Source organism: Pseudopodoces humilis, chromosome 15 (genome assembly GCF_049639895.1).
Source record: "Pseudopodoces humilis isolate 2021_Gansu_Grassland_sample_001 chromosome 15, ASM4963989v1, whole genome shotgun sequence".
NCBI lineage: Eukaryota > Metazoa > Chordata > Aves > Passeriformes > Paridae > Pseudopodoces > Pseudopodoces humilis.
The window spans coordinates 9,052,030-9,074,200 of record NC_142214.1 but is presented as its reverse complement, the minus strand read 5'-3'; the positions used below and the strand labels follow the sequence as shown (position 1 = coordinate 9,074,200).

The window sequence follows — 22,171 nt, the reverse complement described above, 5'->3', positions numbered from 1 at the left end:
CTAGCTGATTTTGCACAGGTTCAATGCTTTTCATCTATCCACAAAGTAGAAATGCTGCTAAGGAAGAGCTTTTCTTTCTTCAACATGTTTATTTGGTTCTCCACAACAGAGTATTGGTAATGGTGAATTGGCGCTGTTCATCGGGAAGCAAGTCTTTCTGCACACGCTATTTTATTTTCAATTATGTCCTGAAGCCACTTTTCTCTAAACTGGCACTGTTCTGGCCTGGAGAACAAAATATAAAGAAGGTAGCTTTTAAGCATAATACTGAATCCAAGTTTGGTCAGCTGAGAACTGGCCTTTATTCACCACATAGCAATAAAGACCCCCACCTAGACCCATGTAAAGCAGGACAAGTTTCTGGAGAATGCAGATGCCCCCAGGGTGGCTATTCATGCCTCTGGGGGTGAAGCTAGTGATAAGCAGGGTCATTTCATGTAGCAACATTTTGACAACTTCCACTCCTCTGCTATTATTGCAAACTTATTTACATCGAGCTCCCTGTTTGGTTTTGGAGTGGGAAAGTGCTGCAGTGCATGCCACAACAGGATCCCAGAGAGTGACCCACATTCTCAGGCCCAGAGAGCACCACTAAAGAATGCTGATGATAAAGATGGGCACTCATTTGGTAATCTGACAACTGGTTTATTGAAGCATCAAGTTAATTCAGGGATGAGAACTGAGATCAGACTAAGGGCACAGGGTTAAATACAGGGTAAAAGGGGCAGATCTGAGGGGCAAGGTCCAACAGGGACCAAGGGAAAGTGGTGCAGGGGAGTGACTAAAGACCAAGAGAACCAAGGGGATAACGGGTGGAACAATGCAGAAAAACAGAGCCAATGGGTGTTAAGGGAAGGAAGAACATTCTAGGAAGGGTACATGAACAGTAAATGGGGACTGAACAAGAATGACATCAATTCCCACAAACCACTAGAACACCAGAACCCAAAAGGCACTAACATGTGGCTGCAAAAACCCATGGGAGCAAGGTTTTCCCCACCCTAATCTAGAGAGGCATTTCCCCTCTCCTGTGCCACCCCCTCCAGAGACAAGGCACCGCGGCAACAGGCCCCTGGGCCTCCACAGAAGAGCTTGTTAAAACAGTAGTAACATTTACCTTCGAATTAGCCTGCTGGACTCCAGTCTGTAGAAGACCTCCACAGGTTCAGTCTGCAAGAGATCAGAGACAGGGCAGAGGCCATGTGCAGCCCATCAAAAAGGAGACATTGTAATTAAGTGAGAGCTACTGTTTACTTTAAAAATTATCTAGATACTTGGTTGGGGCAGAAGAGAAGATGCTGCTCAGGGACTGGCTGGGCATTGGTTAGCATGTAGTGAGTAATTGTTTTCATTGTATCACTTGTCATTCATAGGGTTTTTCTTCAGTTTGTTATTTTTCCCCCCAATCTGTTACTATTCTATTTATTTTTTAATATTATTACACTTCTTTTTACACTTTCAATCCTCTCCCCCATCCCATGGCTGTGGGGAAGAAGTGAGCAAGCAGTTCTGTGATGCTTAGTTGAAGTTAAACCACAGACTATTATTTGGGGATCCATAGAATGTTAAGTAGAAACACTGAGGTTCAGTATGACTTAAGCCTGGAGTTAAGAAGTCTATTCAGTGCAATTTATTTCATTTTTTTCTCTTGAGTTGCAAGAGTTCATTGTACAGGTACAAACTTCAGGCTGATCAGGGAAGGGATTCTAGAACAGCTTGAAGAGTAAAGTGTCACTCCCTCTCTACTGACCCCTCATTCCTTAGCTCACCTCTACTCAGCCCTTCTTACAGCTGCCCAGAACAATTGTTGCTTGAAAAGGGAAGATGGTAAGAGCAGGAAGGCAGATGTAGGATCCTGCCAGATTCTGTTTGTCAAGTTCTGTCACTCAGTGATTTGGGAACTAACCCAGCCTCCTGTTCTATGCCTTGCTCCCCTTGCCAACCAATAGCAGGTTTCTATTAGGCCATGTCTAAATCTTCTGCCATTGATCTGCCAATGTCCAGGCCTTCTCAGCATCTTCATGAGAGCTGCTGGCTCCTCACCAGTCCCTCCACTGTCCTGGCATTTCCCTACCTCAGGAATGCCACTGTGCTCTTGTCCCTTAAAGGACTAGTCCATCCACACCATTTCTGAGTACTTACGTCAGGTTTGGATTTGGAGATCACTATAACAAAGTAGACACTTGCTGTTGCTCGTGGGATTGGTTTTCTGCATGTTGGAAGGCCCCAGCAAACTCTGTAATGGTACCTCTTGCTGTCCTTCAGTTCTTCTTCCTCAAGAAATTCTGAGTGATGAAGCCAGCTTTCATGAATGTCCCACGTCTGTTGAATAAACACATTACACTAAGACTCCCTCTGTCTAGTAGAGCTGACTTGAGGCTGGTGCTAAAAAGGAACAGAGATGCTCTCCTTTTTAATTTTTCATATTTCTTAAGTGAGAAGGTGGGCCTTCCTGAGTGGATGGAATTGTGACTCACAGAAATTAGTTCTTCAATTTGCTGCCATCCTCTCTGCACTGTGAAGTTTTTAGCCGTGGTCCACGGGATATTTTTGATGACATGCTGGGTTTCTACAACAGATAAAATGCTGACAAATCCTCCTGAAAAGACCCAAACACGTTCTAGTAGAGCATACACAATACCTTTCTCTTTCTCCTTGGCCTCTGAAAGACATTCCTCTGTACTGCTTCTCTCATCTTCTGGGGGCATGTGATCTTTTTCCCCACTGGCAACTTTTTCCTCTTCCTTGTCCATTGGCTTCACTTTTAGAGAGATAAACGCACAAACACTGAGAGAACAACGCTCTGAGAGCTGCAGGCCCCGTCTGAGCCTCATACGGGGAGCGGCGGGCAAGTCCCTCACCGCCCCTTCTTTGTACCCCGGCCCTGCTCACCCCGCTTGGCTCTTCTTCCCCGCTGCCCCGGCCAGGCCGGGGATCCCCAGGCGCGGCGGGGCCGTGCGGGGCACTCCGGTCCCAAGGGAGGTGTCTGAGCCCGGGGAGCTGTGCCCGGGCCCGGCGCTGTCCCCGCGCCTGGGCGTCACCATGGCGAGCCCGCTCCGCTCCCGGCAGCGCCTCGGCTTTCCCTGCCGCGGAAACGCCTCCCGGCTGTCTCCCGGCAAGGGAGCACGCTGTGATCTTCTGGATCTCCCTGGAGACAGGCAGATTCTCCGCTTGTCATATTTTGGCCATTCTGGACAATTCGGGAGATAAAGCGGCCTCCAGTCTATGCTCTGCCAGGCAGAAACTGTCCAGCCCGGTGCTCTGAACAGCAGCACTTGCAACACACAGACATTCAGAGGGAAAGGATCACGGGTACTACACGAGAGAAGCCAGAAAGGTTTTAGCAGATCACGGGCTACTGAGTTCCCAGCAGCTGCTCTTCCAGGATGACAAGAGGCCTTGCTGCAGGGGGTACGAGGTGCTCCACGTGCTGCAGCAGATTCCTCTGCAGCCCGTGTTGCAAGACCACGGTGAGGCAGCTGTGGCCCTGCAGGTCCATGATAGAGCAGAGATCCACCTGCACCCCAGGAGCGACCCCATGCTGGAGCAAGCTCTGGCAGAACCTTTGTGCCCATGGAGAGAGGAGAACATACTGGAGCAGATATGCTGGCGGGAATTGTGACCCTGCTGGAGCAGCTGGTTCCTGAAGGAGTGCACCTTATGTGTGGGACCTGTGCTGGAGCAGTTCATGAAGAACTGCAGTCAATGGGAAGCACTCACACTGGAGAAGTTAGTGAAGGAGTTTCCCATGGGAGGGACCCCATGCTGGAGCAGGGAAAGAGTGTGAGGATTCCTCCCCTGAGGAGGAAGGAACGGAGACATGGGATGACATTTCCCACAACCCCCATTCCCCACCACCCTGTGCAGCTCAACAGAGGTAGAAAGTATCGTGAGTGAAGCTGAACCCAGGAAGAAGGGAGGAGTGGGGGGGAAGGTGTTTTATGATTTGTTTTAACTTCTCATTACTTTCCTCTTATCTGTCAATACATTAAATTGATTTCTCTGAGTCAAGTCTCATTTGCCTGTGACAGTAACTGATGAATGGTCTCTCCCTCTCCTTAACTCACAAGCCTTTCAATGTGTTTTCTCTCCCCTGTCCAGCTGAGGATGGGAGTAACAAAGTGGCTTTGGTGGGCACCTGGTGTCCAGCAAGGGTCACCCCACCACAGCAACACAAATACAAGGGCTGAACACATGTATAGATTTATTTATTTATTTATTATGAATTTTTCAAAGTGTTGACACCTTAGTCAATGTTCTCCAGACCCTGAAAAAGAAAAAGTAACAGCTATATTTGTGTCATTCTTGCCACTAATGTGCAACAGGGCATATATGAAAATGCAGATTTTCAAGCTATAGTTTTTTAATTACCCAGGTCTTAAGTAGAATAAAATCAAAATTCACATCCCCAAAGGCAGACCAGCTGCAGGCACCGAGTGAGATCTGACAACCCCAAGAGCGACCAGTGCCCACCTAAGCAGCTGTCCCAGAGCTCGGGGATGCGGGAGCAGCACCTGGGTCCCGCTTCCCCCCGGCGGTACCTGCCCAGCGCTCCCAAAACCTGCCTTGGACACATAGTGCTTGCTGACACCCGATAGCCGCCGGTCCCTTTCCATCAGGGTCCACTCGTAGGGATAGCGGGCGATCCTCTTCTCCTGCAGGCACAGAACTGCCCGTTAAGGTCGCGGGCAGGGGCTCCAGAGGGAAGGCGGAGCGCGGGGTAAGGACAGCCCCGGGAGGGAAGGGATCCCAGAGGGATGCAGGGGACTGGGGGAAAAGGGCGGCTCCGGGGAGGAAGCGGAGCCTCAGGGTCCCGGATCCCGGGACCCGCCGCCCCGCCCCGCGCTGACCTTGCCGCCGTGGCACAAGCGGTGCATGAAGACGGTGGCGATGCCGGGGATGCTGAGGCAGACGCCCATGATGGCCATGCCGGGCAGGATCTCGTACCACATCCCGCCGGTGCCGGTGCTGCTATCGGTACCGCCGCCCGTGCGCTGAGTGCCGGGGCACTCCCAGCCTGCCCCGCGCCCTTCCCGACCTGCCCCGCGCCCCGTCACAGCCGAGCGGGCCCGAGCGGGCAGCGGGAGCGACAGCGGTGCTGGAGAACAGTCCCTTGGGAAGAAATGAGGCCGTGCCCGCGTCCCAGTTCGCCGAATACCGCTCTCGGTGCCGGTCCCGGTCGCTGACCCCCCGGGGTCAGCCGTGGAGGGCGCGGTGCACGCTGGGAGTGGTAGTCCAGCGGAGGAAGCAGCACCTTTAGGCACAGTCTCGCGAGAGGCCGCGGTCACTGGGTGCGCGCGGCGCTGCCCGGGACTGGAGTCCGGATTGGGTTCAGGATGAAGGAGGACAAGGAGAACGCCAGGCCCAAGGAGCGGCGCGGGGCCTCCGCCGGACCGGGGGTTCTGCTGGCCGCGGGGCCAGGCACGGGTCCCGCCGCCGGCACGGACGGCAGAGCCGGCGCCGCCGAGCTCGATCGCCTGGAGCGGCCCAAGGACAAGAAGGAGACGCTCAGCAAGGTGGGGCCTGCGCGCCGCCGGGAACGGCGCCCTCCCTGGCTCGGAACGGGGCTCACCCTCTGTAATGGGCCCCTCCTCCCTCCGGTAACAGGGCTCCCCCTCTGTAACGGGACCTTCCCCGCTAACGGGCCGCTTGCGGGGGCCTCCTGGGACGGGACGTGTCGGGGGAGGCGCGGTAATGACTCGTCCCCGGCGCTGCCGCCGCCCTGAGCGCCGGTCCTGCCGTGCCGCAGGTGGTGATCCGCCGGCTGCCGCCCAGCCTGACGAAGGAGCAGCTGGAGGAGCACCTGCAGCCTCTGCCCGAGCACGACTACTTCGAGTTCTTCGCGAACGACTCCAGGTACGGGCGCCTGCCCAGTCCGGGCGCTCCCGGGAGCCGCCGCTATCGCCAGCCGGGCCCCAGTGGCGGCGCCGCCTCGTCAGCCCAGCGTTTTCGGTTTGTGTCTCTGCAGCTTGTACCCACACATGTTCTCGAGAGCATACATCAACTTCAAGAACCAGGAAGACATAGTCCTCTTCAGGGATCGCTTCGACGGCTACGTTTTTGTTGATCACAAAGGCAAGTGAATGGCACTCGATGGATGTTGCTGCTTCCCTGCTGTCTGTGCCGTGTGCTGGTTGAGTTTTGGAGGAGGGGGTGTAAGCAGCCACGTCTGACTTGTTTCGGTTTGGTGCCTCCAACAGCAGTTGCAGTACATCTAAAAATACATACATATATTGTTCTAATAACATCCTTTAAATGAGTTGGTTTGCAGTGTAACAGCACGCTGTGTTTGCCATACCCAGCTGGATTTGTGCAGCCATAAATGTAGTGCTCTTGTCGGAAGATAAAGCTTTAAAGCATGCTTGTAATGTGTTGCACTCTACTATATTGTGTCAAAAATTGAGTTTTTGCAATGCCTCAGTTGCATTAATTTAAAATATTCTTTCTTGCACAATGAACGCAGAGTCTGTAGGATGAGGCCGTTAGGTGGTGTGGTGCCGCTGAGGTGGCCGAACTGACAGTCATGGGCAGTCTTGAATCTAGTATGTCCTTCTTGTCAGTCTGAATTTGCTGGTTTGTTAGTATAGTGAGAGTGTTAAGGTCATGAATTCTGCTGTCTGTAAAGTAGGTTTTTTTTATTAAAAGGGTTTCCAAATACAGTAATCTTATTGTGCTGTGTAAGTAGTCTCTTCTAGTATTGCATATTTCTTGTGAGATTTAACTTCCTGCTTTAGATGTGGGCAATATAATCTATTTTATATCTGTTTCATCTTTTTTTTAATGTGTTTTTTTTTTCTCTCAACAGGTCAGGAATATGCTGCCATAGTTGAGTTTGCACCTTTCCAGAAAGCTGCAAAAAAGAAGAGTAAGAAAAAGGATGCCAAAACTGGAACTATTGAAGATGGTATAACAGCGAGCCAGTTTGTTTTGCATGTGTAGACTTGAAAGTCTTAGCAGTAATTTGAATGTAATGTTTTTACTGTGATGCTATAGTTCCACCAATAGGATGTTTGCTTAATTATATGCGAAGTTTATGAGCACTGCTTTGTCAGCTAGAAATCTGTTAAATATTATTGTTCCAGACAAACATAATACAGCAGCTCATTTGAGAGCTGCTAACTTATAAAAAGGTGGCATATAAACAACCCAACTTAAGTGAATGTAACCAAGGAGTGCATGATGCAAATACTTTTCATGCTACAGTATCTCTTCTTTTTTCCCCCCTTTTTTTTTCCTTTCTCTTCTGTGTAGATCCAGAATACAAGAAGTTTTTGGAAAGTTACAGTGCAGATGATGAAAAATTAACCTCCACTCCTGAAACTTTATTGGAGGAAATAGAGGCAAGAAACAAAGAGCTAATAGGTATGGAAATTTGTGTACTATAGTTACATTTTCCTAGATCACAAAGAAACAAATATGCTTTGTAATTTAAAGCTCAGCCTGGAGGAGATTGAATCCTTTTGTGTGCCTACTTAGTATTTGTTAAACATTTAGGCTAATATTCAGTGTTTTGTTTTGTTCCCATGCTCTAAATTCTTCTGTAGGTATAAGTTTTAGATGACAAAGTTCCTTCCTGTTGCAGATGTTTGCTAGCCAGACCAGGCTGTGGAGTGCTGCATTTCTGTGAGATGCAGTGGTGGTTAATGCACAGTGTTGTGATTGTGATGTTCCGTGCAGGCACAAGTTAAGAGATAGTTTGGTTGGGTAAAATACCATCAAAAATTACCAGGTTGCTCTTTTTAAGTATCTTACAGGGATCTTATTAAAAATGAGAGTGTCTGGGAGAAGCCTAATGCAGACTGAATGTAGAGATAGGTGTAATGGATATCCTGTTAGTATCCTAAAGAAGTTTATGGAATCCTAATAGTTGCCACTGTTTGGAGACAGGTTTGGAATACTTGTTTCACTGCTGTATTGCTGTCTGTGAGAGGAGACAGGCAGGGGAATGTGTAAGGCTGCTTCACTTCATATAGAGCTTTGTTTTAGGTGTTGCTGTATTGGATAAGCCAAAATATTTACATTTGTTTTATCTATTCTCCAGCTAAAAAGACTACTCCTTTATTGAACTTCTTGAAAAATAAACAGGTAAGACTTACCTCCAGAATTTTCTTTTTGTTTGCAAGTACAATTTGCTCATTATATGTTGATGCATTTCTGCCCTTCCTTTTGAAGAAGGAGCTTTTGACCCAACTTGTCAGCTTTTGGTTCATATATTTTAAAGAACTAGAGAGTTGGAATGGTGGTGCTTTGTGTACATTCTGGTCACAGCAAAATGTCTCTTGTTGCACTGAAAAAACAGATTCCATTTTAGTCCTTCCATTTTTAGTGCAGTATGGCTGAGGGCTGAGGTCCTTGTAGATGATCTTTCTCGTAGCACGTAAGGTTATTTTAACTTCTAGCAATGGAGAAAATCAGAGATTGGGCAGATTTAATTAAAATTTGAATGATAAAGGCTGAGGCCAGTGTAGTATTTGAGTTTTTAAAGACAGTACAAATTAAGACTTATGAGTAAAAAAAACACTGCAACATGTTCAGGTTCACAATGACAACATAGACGTGACAGGACTTTTTTTTTATTTTATAGTGGGAGCTTTGAGGTGAGTTGTTTGATGGCTTAAAGATGTGTTTCTTGTTGTGGAGAGACACTATTTCTCTTTGCTTTTACATACACAGAGACTGAGAGAAGAAAAAAGAGAGGAGAGAAGGAGGAGAGAATTAGAAAGAAAAAGACAAAGAGAAGAAGAAAGAAGAAAATGGAAAGAAGAGGAGAGGAGGAAGAGAAAAGAAGCAGAAAAATTGAAGAAGGTAGACAGATGCCCAGAAAAAGAAAGAGACAGATCAAAAGAAGAACCAAAGATTAAGGTCTAGAACAGTTCTTTATTATAAACTGTTACACTCCCTTTCCCCTATTATTTGTATATCAGTCTCAAAATGTATTTTGGGTATTGTGTGAAGAATCACATGAGTTTGGTGTTAGTAAATGAGCAATTTTTTGTAATATTCAGTAGTAGGCATTGTAAAGGTTTACATGCTGTAATGTTTCATAGTGATATTTAAAGTTTTTTGTCATGTGACTGTTGTACATGCTGCGGTAAACAGGATTGTGAATTTGCTATGGAATGGAGACTATTTTTAAGCTTTCTAAAACAGCCTGGTTTAGGAGAAAAATCCTAGTCTGCTGTGTGAATAATGCTTACTCATACACTCCAGCTTTTAGGAATACTGTGATTTGCAGTAATATTTTTTAATGTTTACTTCTGACTGCACTGTGGTTCCTTTGATGCAATTTCAGTGTTGTGCCAGACAATATGTATTAGAGTGAGCTTTTTAGTTGAGACTTCTGTTTTCTTTGTAGCTACTTAAGAAGCCTGAAAAAGATGAAAAAGACTTGGAGAGAAAAGAAAAATCCAAGAAACTGGAAAAAGAGACTCTGAGGGAGGAAAAAAATGCGAGTAGTGCATCTGCCAAACGATCTGATGGGGAGACAAAAGAAGAGAAGGCAAAAAAGTATTCTAGTACTTGCTATAAATATATATGTATCTATAACTTGTTTCCTGATTGTACTGAGGCTTAGGCTGCCCTGCCATGACCATGTTTTGAAATTCCTTTCAAATGCTTTTTCTCATATAAGGCATGGGCTGTGTTTTCTGTGGCAGTGCACATTCCCATGATTACAGAAAGATCTGTGAATTACCTGGAAATTCTTCATTAGAGGACAGATTTTAATATTTTTATAACTCATTATAGGAACTCCACTAAGGAAGCCCATACGTAGGTGACTGCAGCAGGCTATGAGCACTGCCTTGCAATGAGATAATTATTATAACCATGGCATGAGGAGAGGTGTTCTCAATTACCAGCCCCTCTGTAAAAAGGTGCAGTGGAAAATGTAATTCTCAACAGCTCTGTGATCTGTTTGAGGTTCAGTTCTGCCATGTGAGAAATACAGATAAGATAGACAAATTCAGATGTGTTTTCAAAGCCAGAAGAGACTCGGCCAACTATGCAAGTAGGAGGCTGGGAAACTCTAGTGGACAGTGTCCTCTGGCTGTCATGCATGACTGACTTGGGCTATCACAGCCTCCCAAGAGCTCCCTAGTGTGTCATCCTCCTATTGCACATTTACACCACTATCACATTGATATCCCAGCTCTGTTTTATGAATCTTTTGAGCTTAATTTTCAGTTTTGTTTTCATACAGATCAGAAGATGAGTGTGTAAAGGACTACAGGGACCGAGATAGAGATTTTGACAGAGACAGAGAATATGAGAGAGCACAGAGAGAAAAACTGAGACGCCAAGAAGAGGAGCGTCGGAGGCAGAAAGAGCGCTATGAGAAAGAGAAGGTTTTTAGAAGAAAAGAGGAAGAGGTGAAAAAGGAGAGAGACTTACTCAGAGAAAAGGGAAAGAAAAGTGATCTTACAGACTTTACCAGCAGCATGGACAAATCTGAGAAAGTAACCAAAGACGATAAAAAAGAGGATACAATTAAGAGGGATCGTATCAGAAACAAGGTGCTGGATTTCTGTAAATTCATGTGTTGATTCGTATGGATCTGTGGTTTTTAGGATAAAAGACCTTCAAGGAAAGAACCATGTGGTTTCTCTGTTGAAACTTCTCCCTGTTCTGCCACAAACTCTGCCATTGCTAGAAATGTCCATTAAAATTTGCTTAACAGTGGTATTTCTTGTCACTGTGTAAGAACTAATCCAAGAAAACGTGGGTTGAATTGTAGGACATTGATCCATTTTTATTTGCTGACTTGTGCCATAGGCTGTCTCTTTAAGATGTTGGTAGAGTATCAGTAATCTGTCTGTATCTGCTGATATTATAGGTGCCTGAAAATACATCTCATCATAGGAGTGTGATTAAACAGGTTCCTTAAAATAAGAAACTGCAACTTGCAGAATGACATATCCTCTAGGCTCAAGAAATAATGTCTTGAGTGTAGTTTTATGTACTCTACAAAATCTGTTTTTGCAGCATCACTATGCTTGTTTTCTGTATCACTTAAGACATGGTCAGGTACAAATGAAACTCAGGGTTTTGGAACTTTGAAGTTGGCCTCTCTTCTGAAAGAGCGTGAGCTGAACTCAACAGGAAACTCATTACAAATAACCTCAAGTATGAGCAGTGTTATTTGTGTCTTGAACAGGGATGTTGCTTTACAACAGAGACAACCTTTATTTGGGACAATTGAAGTTGAAGTTTGCCACCACTGTGGAATAATTAAGCTTAGCCTGAAAAGTTTCAATTTGAGCCATTTCTAATACCACAGAAATGATGCCATAATAACCCTGAGAACAGGGAACTATGAAAGAGTCTAAATAGTTTTGATTTATTTCAGGATCGCCCAGCAATGCAGCTGTACCAGCCTGGAGCCCGAAGCCGGAGCAGATTGTGTCAGTATGAAGACAGTGCTGCAAAGCCCCCAGATCAGGGAGTGGATAAGAAACAAGAGGGTGAGACCAGTCACACGAAGGAAGAGGAGTGACTGATGTGCCAGCCTTATGTGTTCTGACTGTGCAGCCAAAGAGCATGTGCTACACAATCCAGAAGTGCCTTCGGAGCGAAAAAGGAACAAAGGAAGAAAGGGGGGCATTGTGCTGTTGGATGTTTCTGGTTAAAGAACCTCAGTTGTAGATTTGGAATTTGAAATGTGTTCTCATTTGTAATATTTTGAGTTATTTGAACTTATTTTCCCAGCATCTAACTATAACAGAGAAGAGAATCTTTGCAAAATAGAAAGACTTTATGGCCTTAAGTTTGATAATAAATGAGTTGTAGTCAGGAGGGAATGAGACCTGGATCAAAAGCCAGAGCTCTACTCTAAGGCAGTAAGAGCCAGTGTTGGATGCACTTAAGCAGAGCAAGCTTGGAGTTGCCTGGACTTAACACACAGGTGTTGCTGTGTTGTGTGGTGCTCCTGCGTGAGGCAGTGAAAGCTAAAGTGTGTCAGTCTAGCACTGAGACACATACATAGGCTGGGGTTGTTGAGGTACCAGTGGATAGAAGCCTTTTGGCACATAAGGAGCAGAACATCTGGGAGTGCAGTAACCATGTTAGGGAGGGGGAGACCATCCTCTTCAGTGGTTCTCTGGATAAAGTAACTGAAGTTGGAGTGTATGAATAAGCTGGCTTAATAGTTGAATATGTCTTGATAAATTCTCATGTAAAGTCTCCCTACATTGAAATGCTTATTTTTAACCAAATGTAGCTGGTTTGGGCATCCTGTTTTCCAGCATCTTCCTTTCTCTCAAGTCTGAAATGCTTCTGAGCTCCTGCCCTCTTGGAACTGCTTCCTCTTCCCTTATAACCTGAAGTATTGTTTTACAGCCCAGAACGAGACTTCGCCAGTAGCAGCTCCTCCTAAGCTAGCGAATTTTAGCCATAACTGTTTTTTGTACTAAACCAAAATAAACTCGCACAAACTCGCTCGGCCGCCGCCGCCCCTCACTGCGTGCGGGACCGCCGGGCCGGCAGGGGGCGCTGTGCCCGCTCCGCAGTCGCCGCCGCCCCTCCCTTTCCGCCTCCTCGGACGCCGCCATCGCCGGGACGCTGCGCAGCTCCGCGCCATGGTGAGACATCCGCGGCCATCCGCGCCCTCCCGCCAAGCCCCGAGCCCTCTCCCCGAGGCCGCCGCGCTCGGGGGTCCCGGCGGGCGGGCCGCGGGGCCGGCGGGGTGGAGCGGCCGGGAGGGAGCCGGGTGCGGCATTCCCGGCTCGCCGAGGCCTGGCGGGGCCGGGGCTGTGTGAGGGACTGACCTCTGCGCTCTCTTGCAGTCGTCGCACAAGACGTTCAAGATCAAACGCTTCCTCGCCAAGAAGCAGAAGCAGAACCGGCCCATCCCGCAGTGGATTCGTATGAAAACCGGCAATAAGATCAGGTAACGAGCTCGGCTGATGCTTCCTGAGGAGCTGCGGCCGCGCAGGCTCAGTCAGGCGGCCTGGGCGGCACGGGCCGAAGGCGGGAGCTGATGGTGTTTATGCCAGCAAAGCGCAGTTTTGTGGCCGTGAGGGCCATGCAGGGATGGTAGGGCAGGTGAAGCCTCTTGAGACAGTCTGGGGCTTCCGTGCCATTTCCTTCTGTAGTGGCTTTGCACCAGCGCTCTGTAAGTGTCCACAGACGTTCAGTGATAGTACGTGTAAAGTGAAAACCTGAACTGTACGTGTGGATGATTTATTCCAGATTTTGTTCCCTGGTAGCTTCTCAGTTCCTCTTCTCTCATAGCTGTCCCTATAGGCTCCTGCATTTTCAAGGAACAGTTCCTGAGCATGCGTGCTCCCGACGTTCAGGGGATGGTGTGTAAGGGAGCAAAGGACTAAGAGATATATGGGAAATCAGACTGATAGTATGAGATGCTTGGTACCTGACTGTAGAATTAATTTGCCATAGTTTCTTGCTTTCCTGTTGTGTTTGTTTTTGAGCATTGTGCTTAGGGGAATGTTGAGTACTGTGACACACTGGGTACACATGGGGCATGCACAGAGTGGTGCCTGTCCAAGCTCTCTGGTTGAAAACTGCAGTATAGTTTTTTTATCTCATACACTCCTTCATCTGGGCTTTTTAAGGCAACAGTGTTGTCTTCTCTTTCTCTCTTTGATCTAAGCGGTGAGGAGAGCAGCAGCAACACTGGCTGGCTCAGGCAGTGACCCAGCACAACATTGCTAGGTTCTCCTCCTGTAGCTGCTCCCAGCTTGTTTCTAGACAGGGTCAGTGGTGTGTGCACTCAGATCCTTGTCTTCCCCATGCCAGCTTACAACTGGGTTCTGTTTTAGCTAAATTGCAGTACTGTGAAATACTTGACCATAGGGCAAAATCACATTTTTTTGTCTCCTGGCACTTGAGTAGCTGGGCCATCGGTTCTGTCCAAGCTTTGTGTTAAAGCAGGCTGCAATTGCAGTGCTTCCTGCTGTGGGAGTGCTGCCATTTTCCTGCTGAGAGCAATTCTGTTAACACTGTCTGTGGTTTCACCCACACCGTGGTGAAAGCATTCGTTCTTAACATGGACAATTACGTGCTCACAAATTAATGTGCTTTCATGGAAAAGACTGTTTCCATGTGCTGTTCTGCTTTTGTGTTTAACAAATGTGTGTGTGTGCTTTGCTAATTCACTCTGCTTTTGTCTTAGGTACAACTCCAAAAGGAGACACTGGAGGAGGACCAAACTGGGCTTGTAAGAGAGACTGTCCCGGGAGCTCTAATGAACACTGGTCTTTGTGTGTCAGATCGATAACACCCTCAAGTCATTCCTTCTCTTGTGCTGGACTGCAGTCCCCAGTGTGGGGTTTTATAAGCTGATCTGGGATGTTGATGTTAACTGGGAAAAACTTGTATCTGAAACATGGAGACTGTGTTCTATTTGTGTTCTTTCAGGCATCACCATGAGCATTGACAGTGCACAGGTTTACTAATAAATATGGACCTGAATGACTTCGGTTTTCTAAATTATTTCATATATATGTGGTGGGATTGTAATAATAAAAATTATGGTAATGTTAATTACATTCTCACTTAATGTGAGGAACCTTGGCAGCTCCTTTCAGGTAGAGTAAGCTGTGTCTTCATTTTCACTGACTGTAAACCTTCAGGAGCAAAGTTACCAATTAAAAAAAAAAAAAGTCAAAATCAGACCTTAAGAAAATCTCTTACAAAATGCAATACTGTAGAGTGTAGCACATAATGTCTGTGTACTCCCTAGAATATTAAATAATATGAGTTTTGTTCGAGTTGGTTTGATAAGTCAGCACCAAGTACAGGTGCAGCTTGGTATAAAACATTCTCAGCAGACAGGTAGAAATTTAAGATGTGGCTGAAAGGGAGAGTTTGCAGCTATTTAAAAGGGAGAGGAGAAAGGTGGGGATTAAAAGTCTCTGTGTAGTTGTCACTCCAGCTCTCTTGTGCTGGGATTCTCTGCTGGGGCCTGTGAAAACAATTCACTACAAGGAAGTGGAAGAGGAGTCTGTGGCTCTGCAGCCAGTCCTTCCCATTGGCAGTGCTGAGCTGGGGTAGCTGCTCTGGTCAGCAGGAAATCCTTGTTGTGAGCCTGTTCTCGACTGCAGCAAAGCAGATCCTGACACTGGGCTGGTTCATTCCTGGGTTCAGCCTCAGGTCGTGGATCTGTTCCTGAGAGGCAGCTTCCTGAGGAAGCTTCAGGCTGCCATACCTTCTGTGCTGCTGCTTTTCACATTGAAGTTAATTAGATTTATCTTTGTCATATTGCAACTCAGAGCAATAGCGCTGAGCACGGCATGTGTCAAACACAAATGCCAAGAACTACACATCTCAGAGGTCATGAGGTCTCTCCCTCCTAAGGTGTACTGCAGGGTTGTCAGCTGGGGCAAGCAAGGCTGGGATTTTTACCAACTTCAGGATACTTCAAAGGTATCTTCAAGCTTCTTATCCTGTCTGGTACGAGTCTGGACTAGTTCATCATCAGGGGAAGCAGTAAGGCACTGCGACAGGAAAGCAGCAAACAGCATTGCCAGAGATGTTTCAACAGAGGCTTGTGTGCTGCAGCCACTTTGACCCCAATGATTTTTAAACCTCACACTTTTTTTGAAGTGAGTGTTCAGGAAATAAGAGCACTGCTCAGGACTGGAGTTCGCTGGAGCCCAACGAACCCCCTCCAGCCTCTCCACATCACTGCTGGCAGGCAAAGCTGCTTATAGAGTTTCTCTGTAATTGGATCTATGGGGATCTGGCTGAGGAGGAAACAGTAATTTTACAGACTCGAGAATGGAAAGAGACAGTTTTGTCCATGCCATTTGTGGGAAATCCTGAGCAATAGATTGAACAATTGATTACTATTTATTAGAAAGTGTCCCTATTACTATAATGACTAATATTTTTACTTTAGGAAGTAGCTTCTAAGAACGAAGGAACTGTTTTGGAAAATAAACCCTTGTGTTACTGTCCCTGTTTGACTGAATCTGCTCTTCAAACTGGGCATTAAGGGATAACAAAGTAAATTTAGTACAAATTAAACTTAGGTTAAACTCAATCTTCTGCAGAACTCCTCCCCATGAGAGGAGATCAGGAATCAGCAGAACTGGGATAACACATGACAACTGAGACATCAACAGAAGCTTTAAAGAAAAAAAAATATTTGGATATTCTAGTCCATTGATTTTGGTGAATATGTTTTCTGAGTGAAAAGCAGAGTTAGAGATGATCATATACTTGAGGAATATTTTTAAACATGTCTCTATATCCAAATCAGCTTCCTTTTTGTAGGTATGAAATTAACTGAGTGAGACAAAGGGGTAGGTCACTGGAAGAAAATTTATTTTTATTGCTCAGTGGAAAGGAACCCAGCCAAGGCAGGGGATGGCATGGTGAGGATGTTGTAACGCATCTAGAGAAGCAGAGTTCTGGTCCTGCTCTTTCTGAAGTCCCTGCCTAATTTATCACAGCATAGAATACAGGGTCAAACCTATGACCAAAAGATGGGGGGAAAAGCTGTCTTTAGAGGGTTTTGGTTATCTCTCAAGGGGAGGGAATTACTGAAAATCATTTTACTGTATTTAGGTGCAGCATTTGTGAGTGAAATTTTACTTTCAAATGGAACATTTAAGTCGATGTTTCTGGGTGGAGCATGACTAAGCCACAGGTACTCTTGCCAAGGAAATGGCTCCTTCAAGGAAATTCTCATTAATTCCACTGTTTACTCTGTGCCTTACTCAGTGGAGGATGTAAGAGCCATCCTTCCCTGAAGTGCCCCTTCCCTGACCGCTGCAAAGGGTGACAAGACTAATAGGTCAAAAAATATTTTGTCAGGTCTGTCTTACCAACAGCACTTTGGTTACCAGAACTTGACGCTGGTGCTGTTAATGGAGTTCGTGCTGGCATGAGCAGACTTGTGCGAAGCCAGCCTGCTCTCCTGTGGCATGGACATGGCCACAGCAAGTCCAGAAGGAGATATATTGCCAACATCTTCAATCCATTAGAGCTAAAGCATTACAAAACTGTTGTAGATCAGGCATTAAATCTAGTTCTAGTGTGTTTTATATGTATCTGCTGCTGACCTCTGGAATTAAAAAGATGTCCAGATACATCTATATGTCCACCCAGGCACCTGGACTGGGCATTACCCAGTCACTGGATCCCTGTTAACTCATGTGGAGGCTGCTCTTCCACATGTCATTACTGCACACTGGGTTATTTTGGTGTCCAAGCAGCATTTCAAAACATAGTCTGAATATAACTGGAGTTTGCTCAGGATCTGTGAAACCCCTCAGCTCTAGTTCCCCAGAGAAAGTTACCTGTGTGTGTGTTTGTGTATCTTTCTGCATCAAGATGCAAATACACCTGTGTAGCCAGGCCAGATCACCTTGAATCCCTTGGTCACCCCTGCAGACTCCCTGAAAGGCAGCTGGAAAGAAACCACAACTGCCCTCCTAAAGGAGTTGTCCCTGCAAGGGCTGCTCTGGGGAACAGAAACTCCCCAGTTCCTGTCTGAGAAGCGCTTCTCAAATGGGACTGCTATTTAAGGGTGTAGGAATAGTCTTATGGTGATGAGAAAGAGGAAGGGGCTGTTGTTTTTCTGAAGATATTTTGAAGCAGTCTTGGCCTTTGAGAACGTAAAAAGCAAGTTGAAATCATCAGGGCAGAGCTCCACTTGGTGAACAAAACACAGTCAGGTGAGCAGAGGCTTTGCCCTTTTAATGTAGTGACAGAGACATACATGCACTGTAATGTTGCTGCAGCAATGTTCATGAGTTTCATTTTTGAGCATACCCTCAGTTGCAATAAAGATAATCTGTCTCGCAGCCTTCACATACCTTTTCCACAATTTCTGAGAATGAATCATCTTTCCAGAGCTGTTCCTGAACTCTGCTCCCCACAGGAGCCACCACATGCTGCCCCCCTTGTGTCCTTCCTGCCTCCTTTGCTCTGGCCCCCATTCCTAAAGAGGCTGAGCATTTCAGGTTTCCTGCAGGAATTCAGGAATTCCTGAAATCCCATTTCAGGGATGGGGATTTCAAGGGAAGGGTGCCCTTGTGAGTGAAAGGCTTCTCTTGGCCTGGACTCTTCATCACAAACAGGTCCCTTAGCTCTTACTCTGCTGAGAATCAGCTTTATCATCAGCTGTCATAAACAAACATCAACCCAGAGAAGGTGCATGTGGCAGAGATCAGGGGATCTCACAGGGAGCTGGAAAGCGTTTGCAGATCCACACATGGTGGGTCTCCTGTGAGCACATGAGGTGTTGGAGCAGTTCCCCAGAGCAGAGCTGATACGTGAGCCCCGACCACGGGGATCTGCTGGGATGCAGCAAGGAGTCACCACCCACGGGGGCATGGGGCATAACCCCCTCTGCAGTTTTTGGAAGGGCTCTCCCAAGCTACTGCTCCCAGTGGCCATGGTGTTACACACACACACCAGAACAGCTCTCAAAGACCACAAGACCTAGGGTGGCCATGGTGCCATGGCTTAACCCTCACTTGGCCAGGATTTTGGGCACCCAAGTTCCCAGCTCCCTGCAGGCTTTTCCAGCTGCCATCCAGCATGGGTTTACTGGTGAATGGAGCCAGGAGAGCTTCAGTGCTCATGGAAGAAAGCAAATGCCTGTCTAACAAAGCCTCGGAGGGTCGACAGGCTCCAGGAGTGCTCGGCTTTTCCCTTGGCCCCAGAGTCCACAGAGTCCTGCCCTGCCCCAGCCTCTCTGGATGACTTACAGTTGTTGTTGGTGTTGTGAGAGTGCAGCTGGACCAAGTCCTCCTCCAAGGCCCCTGCCAGCTCCTTCAGGTCTCTGGAGGTGTTTGCCGGCAGGTATTGCCAAGCCTTGCGCCCATTGTGGTCCCTGCAGGTGGTGTCTGCCCCATAAGCTCCCACCAGCAACTTGATGAGCACCTCGTGTCCTTGCAAGGCAGCCAGGTGCAAAGGGGTGAGCCCACCGCTGGCTGTGGGGATGTTCATGTTGACAGGATAGCCTTTCTTCTGGGCATGGGAGATGACCTGGATGAAGCTCTCATGGTGGCCATGCTTGGCAAGCCAGTGGAGAGCGGTGAATCCTGTCACAAAGTCTCTCCTGGTCAGCAGGCTGGGATCCAGGTCCAGCAGCTTGATGATGCTGTCTGCATCACCCTCGGCCACCGTCAGCAGCCATGCGTGCTCCAGAGGATCAAGGACAAGGGGCAGCAGATCAGGGCTCTGCTCAGGCTTCTCTTCTTGATGCAGCCCTGAAGGAAGACCACTCCTTCTAGATGTCTGCTGAACAGTGGCAAACCGCATAGTGCTGCCAGGGCTGTTGCTCTGCAGGAGGATTTCTTTCAGCTCCTTCCTCCGGGTACTGCTGGGGCTAACGGAGAACCTGCCTGAAGTCCTGCCCCAGCTCCCCAGGCTGTGCCTGCCCCAGTTGATGCTTTTGTTGGTGTCCATCTTCTGCAGCGTATGGAAACGCTCCCTGCTCCCCAGGGTGGCTGACCAGAGATGGGAGCTGCGGGCCAGGCCGCCCGCTCGGGGCTGGGCGGCATCCAGGAAGGAGAACCTCCGGGAGATGCCAGCTACCTTCTGCTCCACCACGCTCTTCTCCCGCTCCTGCCGGGCCATGGCGGTGCCTCTCGCAGAGCTGCCCCCGCAGGGCTGTCCCCAGCAGGGCACTGCTCACACTCCCCGGCACTCACCCCGCGCTTCCTCTCCCGGCGAAGGAGGAACCAGTTCCGCACGGCGGGAGGGCATGGCGGCGGCGCTGCCGGGGCGGCGCAGGTGACCTTTGGTCACGCTGTGGCCGTGGCTGCCGCCGGTGCCGGGCACGGCCTCGAGCCCGGGCTGGCTCTGCCCCCCCGGCCGCGCTCGCCTGCGGTGTCACAGAGGGAGCGCGGCCGGGAATACAGGAGGGTGCGGGAATTCAGGGAACGAGTGGGAATACAGGGAAAGTGTGGGAATACAGGGAGCGTACAGAACTGTGGAACCGGACAGAGGCACAGGGGTCCTGGGCAGCTCAGTGCTGACGCTACAGCAGAAATTGATGAACTATATTCTCCTGCCTGAATAGTCTCCTTTAGCACTGCTGGCTCAGCTTTAGCACCTGAAGTAGCCAAAGCCTTAGGCCGTAAGAGCTGACCAAACAGAGATTTTTGATAAAATGATGCTGCTAAGAAAGCACTCCTGGAATTCAGCAGATATGAGCAGAATGGAGATGATAAGGACTAAGGAGACAATCCCAGGAGAATAAAGCAACATCAGAAGGCAGCCAGCCCAGCTCCAGTGAAAGAATTCTCAATTGATTTCTTTCCAGCAAGAAATCAAGACACTGCCAACCAGAATTTAGTTATTGACTTGGATTGGGTGATGAGTGTCAGGGGTATAAGTGAGAGGTGTAAATTGGGGTAGGGGTTCCTCTCTGGAAGCACCAGCTTCAGCTGTAACCAAAGAACTAACAAAAAATTCATTGGAAACATTCACTTGAACCCAGCATTCTTAGCAGGGTCCCAGGGTCAGGCCTTGTTACATTGTCTGGTGTGTGTAAATCCATGACAGTGGTCCCAGGACACTTCCTCTGACCCCAGCAGCACCCCAAGCACCTACTGAAGCAATTGCCTTATAGCCTCCCATGACTGCAATGCTTCTCTGTGATGCTGTGCTCAGGAAGGCCTAGGTTGCTGCCTCAAGAGGCCATGCTCCCAGTGGCTGGTGGGTCTCTGATGTAAGGGAGACCCAGCCTGGACACTGTTTGGGTCCTTGTCATCCAGTGTTTCATCCCATGGGGAATTTGGCCTTCCTCTCTTGCCATGATTCCCTTTGTAGCACAGTCCATGCGCAGCTGATAGCTGCAGCCACCAGTAGTCTGTATCCTAATTTTGTTAGAAATCAGGACTAATTATTCTGCCCCAAAAGCTCCCAGGCTTCTTTCTCTCCAGAAATTTCTTATCCATGACTGCTCTGACACCCATGGCTGAACCATGAAACCAGGTGGTTTTGTGGCTGGCCAGGCAGCTAAAAGCCACACCAGCTCCTTGAACCCCTTTTTCTTTGCCTTCCCTGAGCTATAGCCCTGCTCTGAGTTGCCCTGAGCTGGTCGTCAGCCCTTGAAGGCCTCTGCTTTTCCAACCACTTGGACCAGTTTTTCTGGAATGTGTGGGGAGTTGGTATAATCTCAACCCCCAAACAACTGGTGGTGAAACCATAATTGTCCCCTTGCTGCCTTTCTGGAGCTGCCTGGTTTTGTCACTAGGTTTTGGTGGCTTCTGTGGGCTCAGGGAGGCAGAGAACCACTCAGCCATGAGATCCTCCTGAACAGTTGAAAACACTTGGTTGGCATCTGGGGAAAACAAGGAGGGAAATAAGGAGCTGCTCTTGGGGGATGAAGGCACTAACGGTGCAAAGCAAACATCCCATTGATGGCCACCACAGTTATGCCTGCATTAGGGACTGGACACACTGGTGAGCTCTGACCATGATAAAACCAGGGGGACAACCTTGGGGACTTGGGAGTCCAGGGGCTGGGAAAGTTACTTTGGGGAAGGACTGAGCTTCCTCTCACTGAGCCTTGTTTGGTGGTTTTGCTGCCATCAAAAGAAGGGAAACCCAAGTGGCACCAGCTACACGCTCGGAGCTGCAGTTGTGCTCATGATAGGCCGGGAGGTGAGGCTGCACCGCCGGGGCCGGGAAGGAGCTGTGGTGCCACAACGAGGGAATTCGACACAGCCGCGCTCAGCCGGGTGCCCAGGCGGGCCTGAACCGTCCAGCACAGCTGGGACAGGCCGCTTGAAAGAGCAACTCATGTGCTGAGGCTGGGGGACCTGAACGGACCCAAGCCGCGAACCCCAGCCCAGCCTCGGCATCGCACGGCTCCTCTCCGGCCCGGCCCGTGTTACCGCAGGGGCCGCAGGCATCGGGAGGGGTCCCCCTGCGTCTTCCCGGGGAATCGGGAGCGGGCAGGGGCCGGGGGACCGCGGAGGCAGCTGGGCAGCCCGCGAGTCTCGGGACCGGTGGCCGGGGCTGCGGCCCCACCGGGCCGGGGCTCGGGACCCCCCGGCCGGAGCTCCGCGCTCGCCTGGCCCCTCAAGCCACCGCCGCGAACCTCCGCCCGCCCCGCCTGCAGCCTGGCCTGCACCATCGCGGGCTGCCGCGGGGAGGGACCGGCGGCCCCGCACCTCACAGAACGCGGCGGCGGCGACGGCGACGGCGACGGGACTGGCAGGACCGGTGGGGCCGAGCAGGGCGG

The 22,171-nt window shown here is 48.7% G+C and overlaps 5 protein-coding genes and 1 non-coding gene across 6 annotated transcripts; 3 read left to right on the top strand and 3 right to left on the bottom strand.

Moving 5' to 3' along the window:
- Positions 1–137: 137 nt before the first annotated feature.
- AKAP14 (A-kinase anchoring protein 14) lies at positions 138–2,972 on the bottom strand. Its single transcript, XM_088062779.1, has 6 exons — positions 2,893–2,972; positions 2,642–2,761; positions 2,478–2,569; positions 2,143–2,322; positions 1,118–1,170; positions 138–225 (listed from the first exon to the last, which is right to left on the bottom strand). Exons 2-6 carry the CDS (start codon positions 2,751–2,753, stop codon positions 138–140), a joined length of 525 nt encoding a protein of 174 aa, XP_087918905.1. The 5' UTR covers positions 2,754–2,761; positions 2,893–2,972.
- Positions 2,973–4,199: 1,227 nt separating this feature from the next.
- NDUFA1 (NADH:ubiquinone oxidoreductase subunit A1) lies at positions 4,200–5,202 on the bottom strand. The gene is made up of 3 exons (XM_005526212.3): positions 4,851–5,202; positions 4,566–4,655; positions 4,200–4,267 (listed from the first exon to the last, which is right to left on the bottom strand). The coding sequence occupies exons 1-3, from the start codon at positions 4,950–4,952 to the stop codon at positions 4,247–4,249; spliced, it is 213 nt and encodes a 70-aa protein (XP_005526269.1). The 5' UTR covers positions 4,953–5,202; the 3' UTR covers positions 4,200–4,246.
- A 4-nt stretch (positions 5,203–5,206) lies between these two features.
- On the top strand, positions 5,207–12,178 carry UPF3B (UPF3B regulator of nonsense mediated mRNA decay). The gene is made up of 10 exons (XM_005526211.2): positions 5,207–5,516; positions 5,750–5,856; positions 5,969–6,075; positions 6,806–6,904; positions 7,252–7,362; positions 8,042–8,085; positions 8,674–8,862; positions 9,356–9,507; positions 10,202–10,514; positions 11,348–12,178. The coding sequence occupies exons 1-10, from the start codon at positions 5,337–5,339 to the stop codon at positions 11,492–11,494; spliced, it is 1,449 nt and encodes a 482-aa protein (XP_005526268.1). The 5' UTR covers positions 5,207–5,336; the 3' UTR covers positions 11,495–12,178.
- Positions 12,179–12,416: 238 nt separating this feature from the next.
- On the top strand, positions 12,417–14,433 carry RPL39 (ribosomal protein L39; the record flags this gene model as incomplete). The annotated part of the gene is made up of 3 exons (XM_088062752.1): positions 12,417–12,578; positions 12,783–12,886; positions 14,132–14,433. Coding segments are annotated over 3 exons (315 nt in total), but the record flags the coding sequence as incomplete, so codon positions are not given.
- On the top strand, positions 13,884–14,015 carry LOC148183064 (small nucleolar RNA SNORA69). The gene has a single exon (XR_015773914.1). It is a non-coding gene; the product is annotated as a small nucleolar RNA SNORA69 (small nucleolar RNA).
- A 1,895-nt stretch (positions 14,434–16,328) lies between the features above and the next one.
- On the bottom strand, positions 16,329–19,676 carry SOWAHD (sosondowah ankyrin repeat domain family member D). Its single transcript, XM_014255267.2, has one exon. The coding sequence runs from the start codon at positions 19,552–19,554 to the stop codon at positions 18,544–18,546; it is 1,011 nt and encodes a 336-aa protein (XP_014110742.1). The 5' UTR covers positions 19,555–19,676; the 3' UTR covers positions 16,329–18,543.
- Positions 19,677–22,171: the final 2,495 nt, after the last annotated feature.

Bases quoted from the DNA above. Each gene is read 5' to 3' on its own strand.
- SOWAHD (XM_014255267.2), bottom strand. From the start codon at position 19,554: ATGGCCCGGCAGGAGCGGGAGAAGAGCGTGGTGGAGCAGAAGGTAGCT.
- AKAP14 (XM_088062779.1), bottom strand. From the start codon at position 2,753: ATGGACAAGGAAGAGGAAAAAGTTGCCAGTGGGGAAAAAGATCACATG. The intron at 2,323-2,477 runs GTGAGTCACAAT...TTTATTCAACAG, and splicing joins AAATTGAAGAACTAATTTCT to ACGTGGGACATTCATGAAAG. The intron at 1,171-2,142 runs GTAAGTACTCAG...GATCTCTTGCAG, and splicing joins TCTCCAAATCCAAACCTGAC to ACTGAACCTGTGGAGGTCTT.
- UPF3B (XM_005526211.2), top strand. From the start codon at position 5,337: ATGAAGGAGGACAAGGAGAACGCCAGGCCCAAGGAGCGGCGCGGGGCC. The intron at 5,857-5,968 runs GTACGGGCGCCT...GTGTCTCTGCAG, and splicing joins TTCTTCGCGAACGACTCCAG to CTTGTACCCACACATGTTCT. The intron at 7,363-8,041 runs GTATGGAAATTT...TCTATTCTCCAG, and splicing joins AAGAAACAAAGAGCTAATAG to CTAAAAAGACTACTCCTTTA.
- NDUFA1 (XM_005526212.3), bottom strand. From the start codon at position 4,952: ATGTGGTACGAGATCCTGCCCGGCATGGCCATCATGGGCGTCTGCCTC. The intron at 4,656-4,850 runs GTCAGCGCGGGG...CTGTGCCTGCAG, and splicing joins GCTTGTGCCACGGCGGCAAG to GAGAAGAGGATCGCCCGCTA. The intron at 4,268-4,565 runs GCAGGTTTTGGG...TTTCTTTTTCAG, and splicing joins GCAAGCACTATGTGTCCAAG to GGTCTGGAGAACATTGACTA.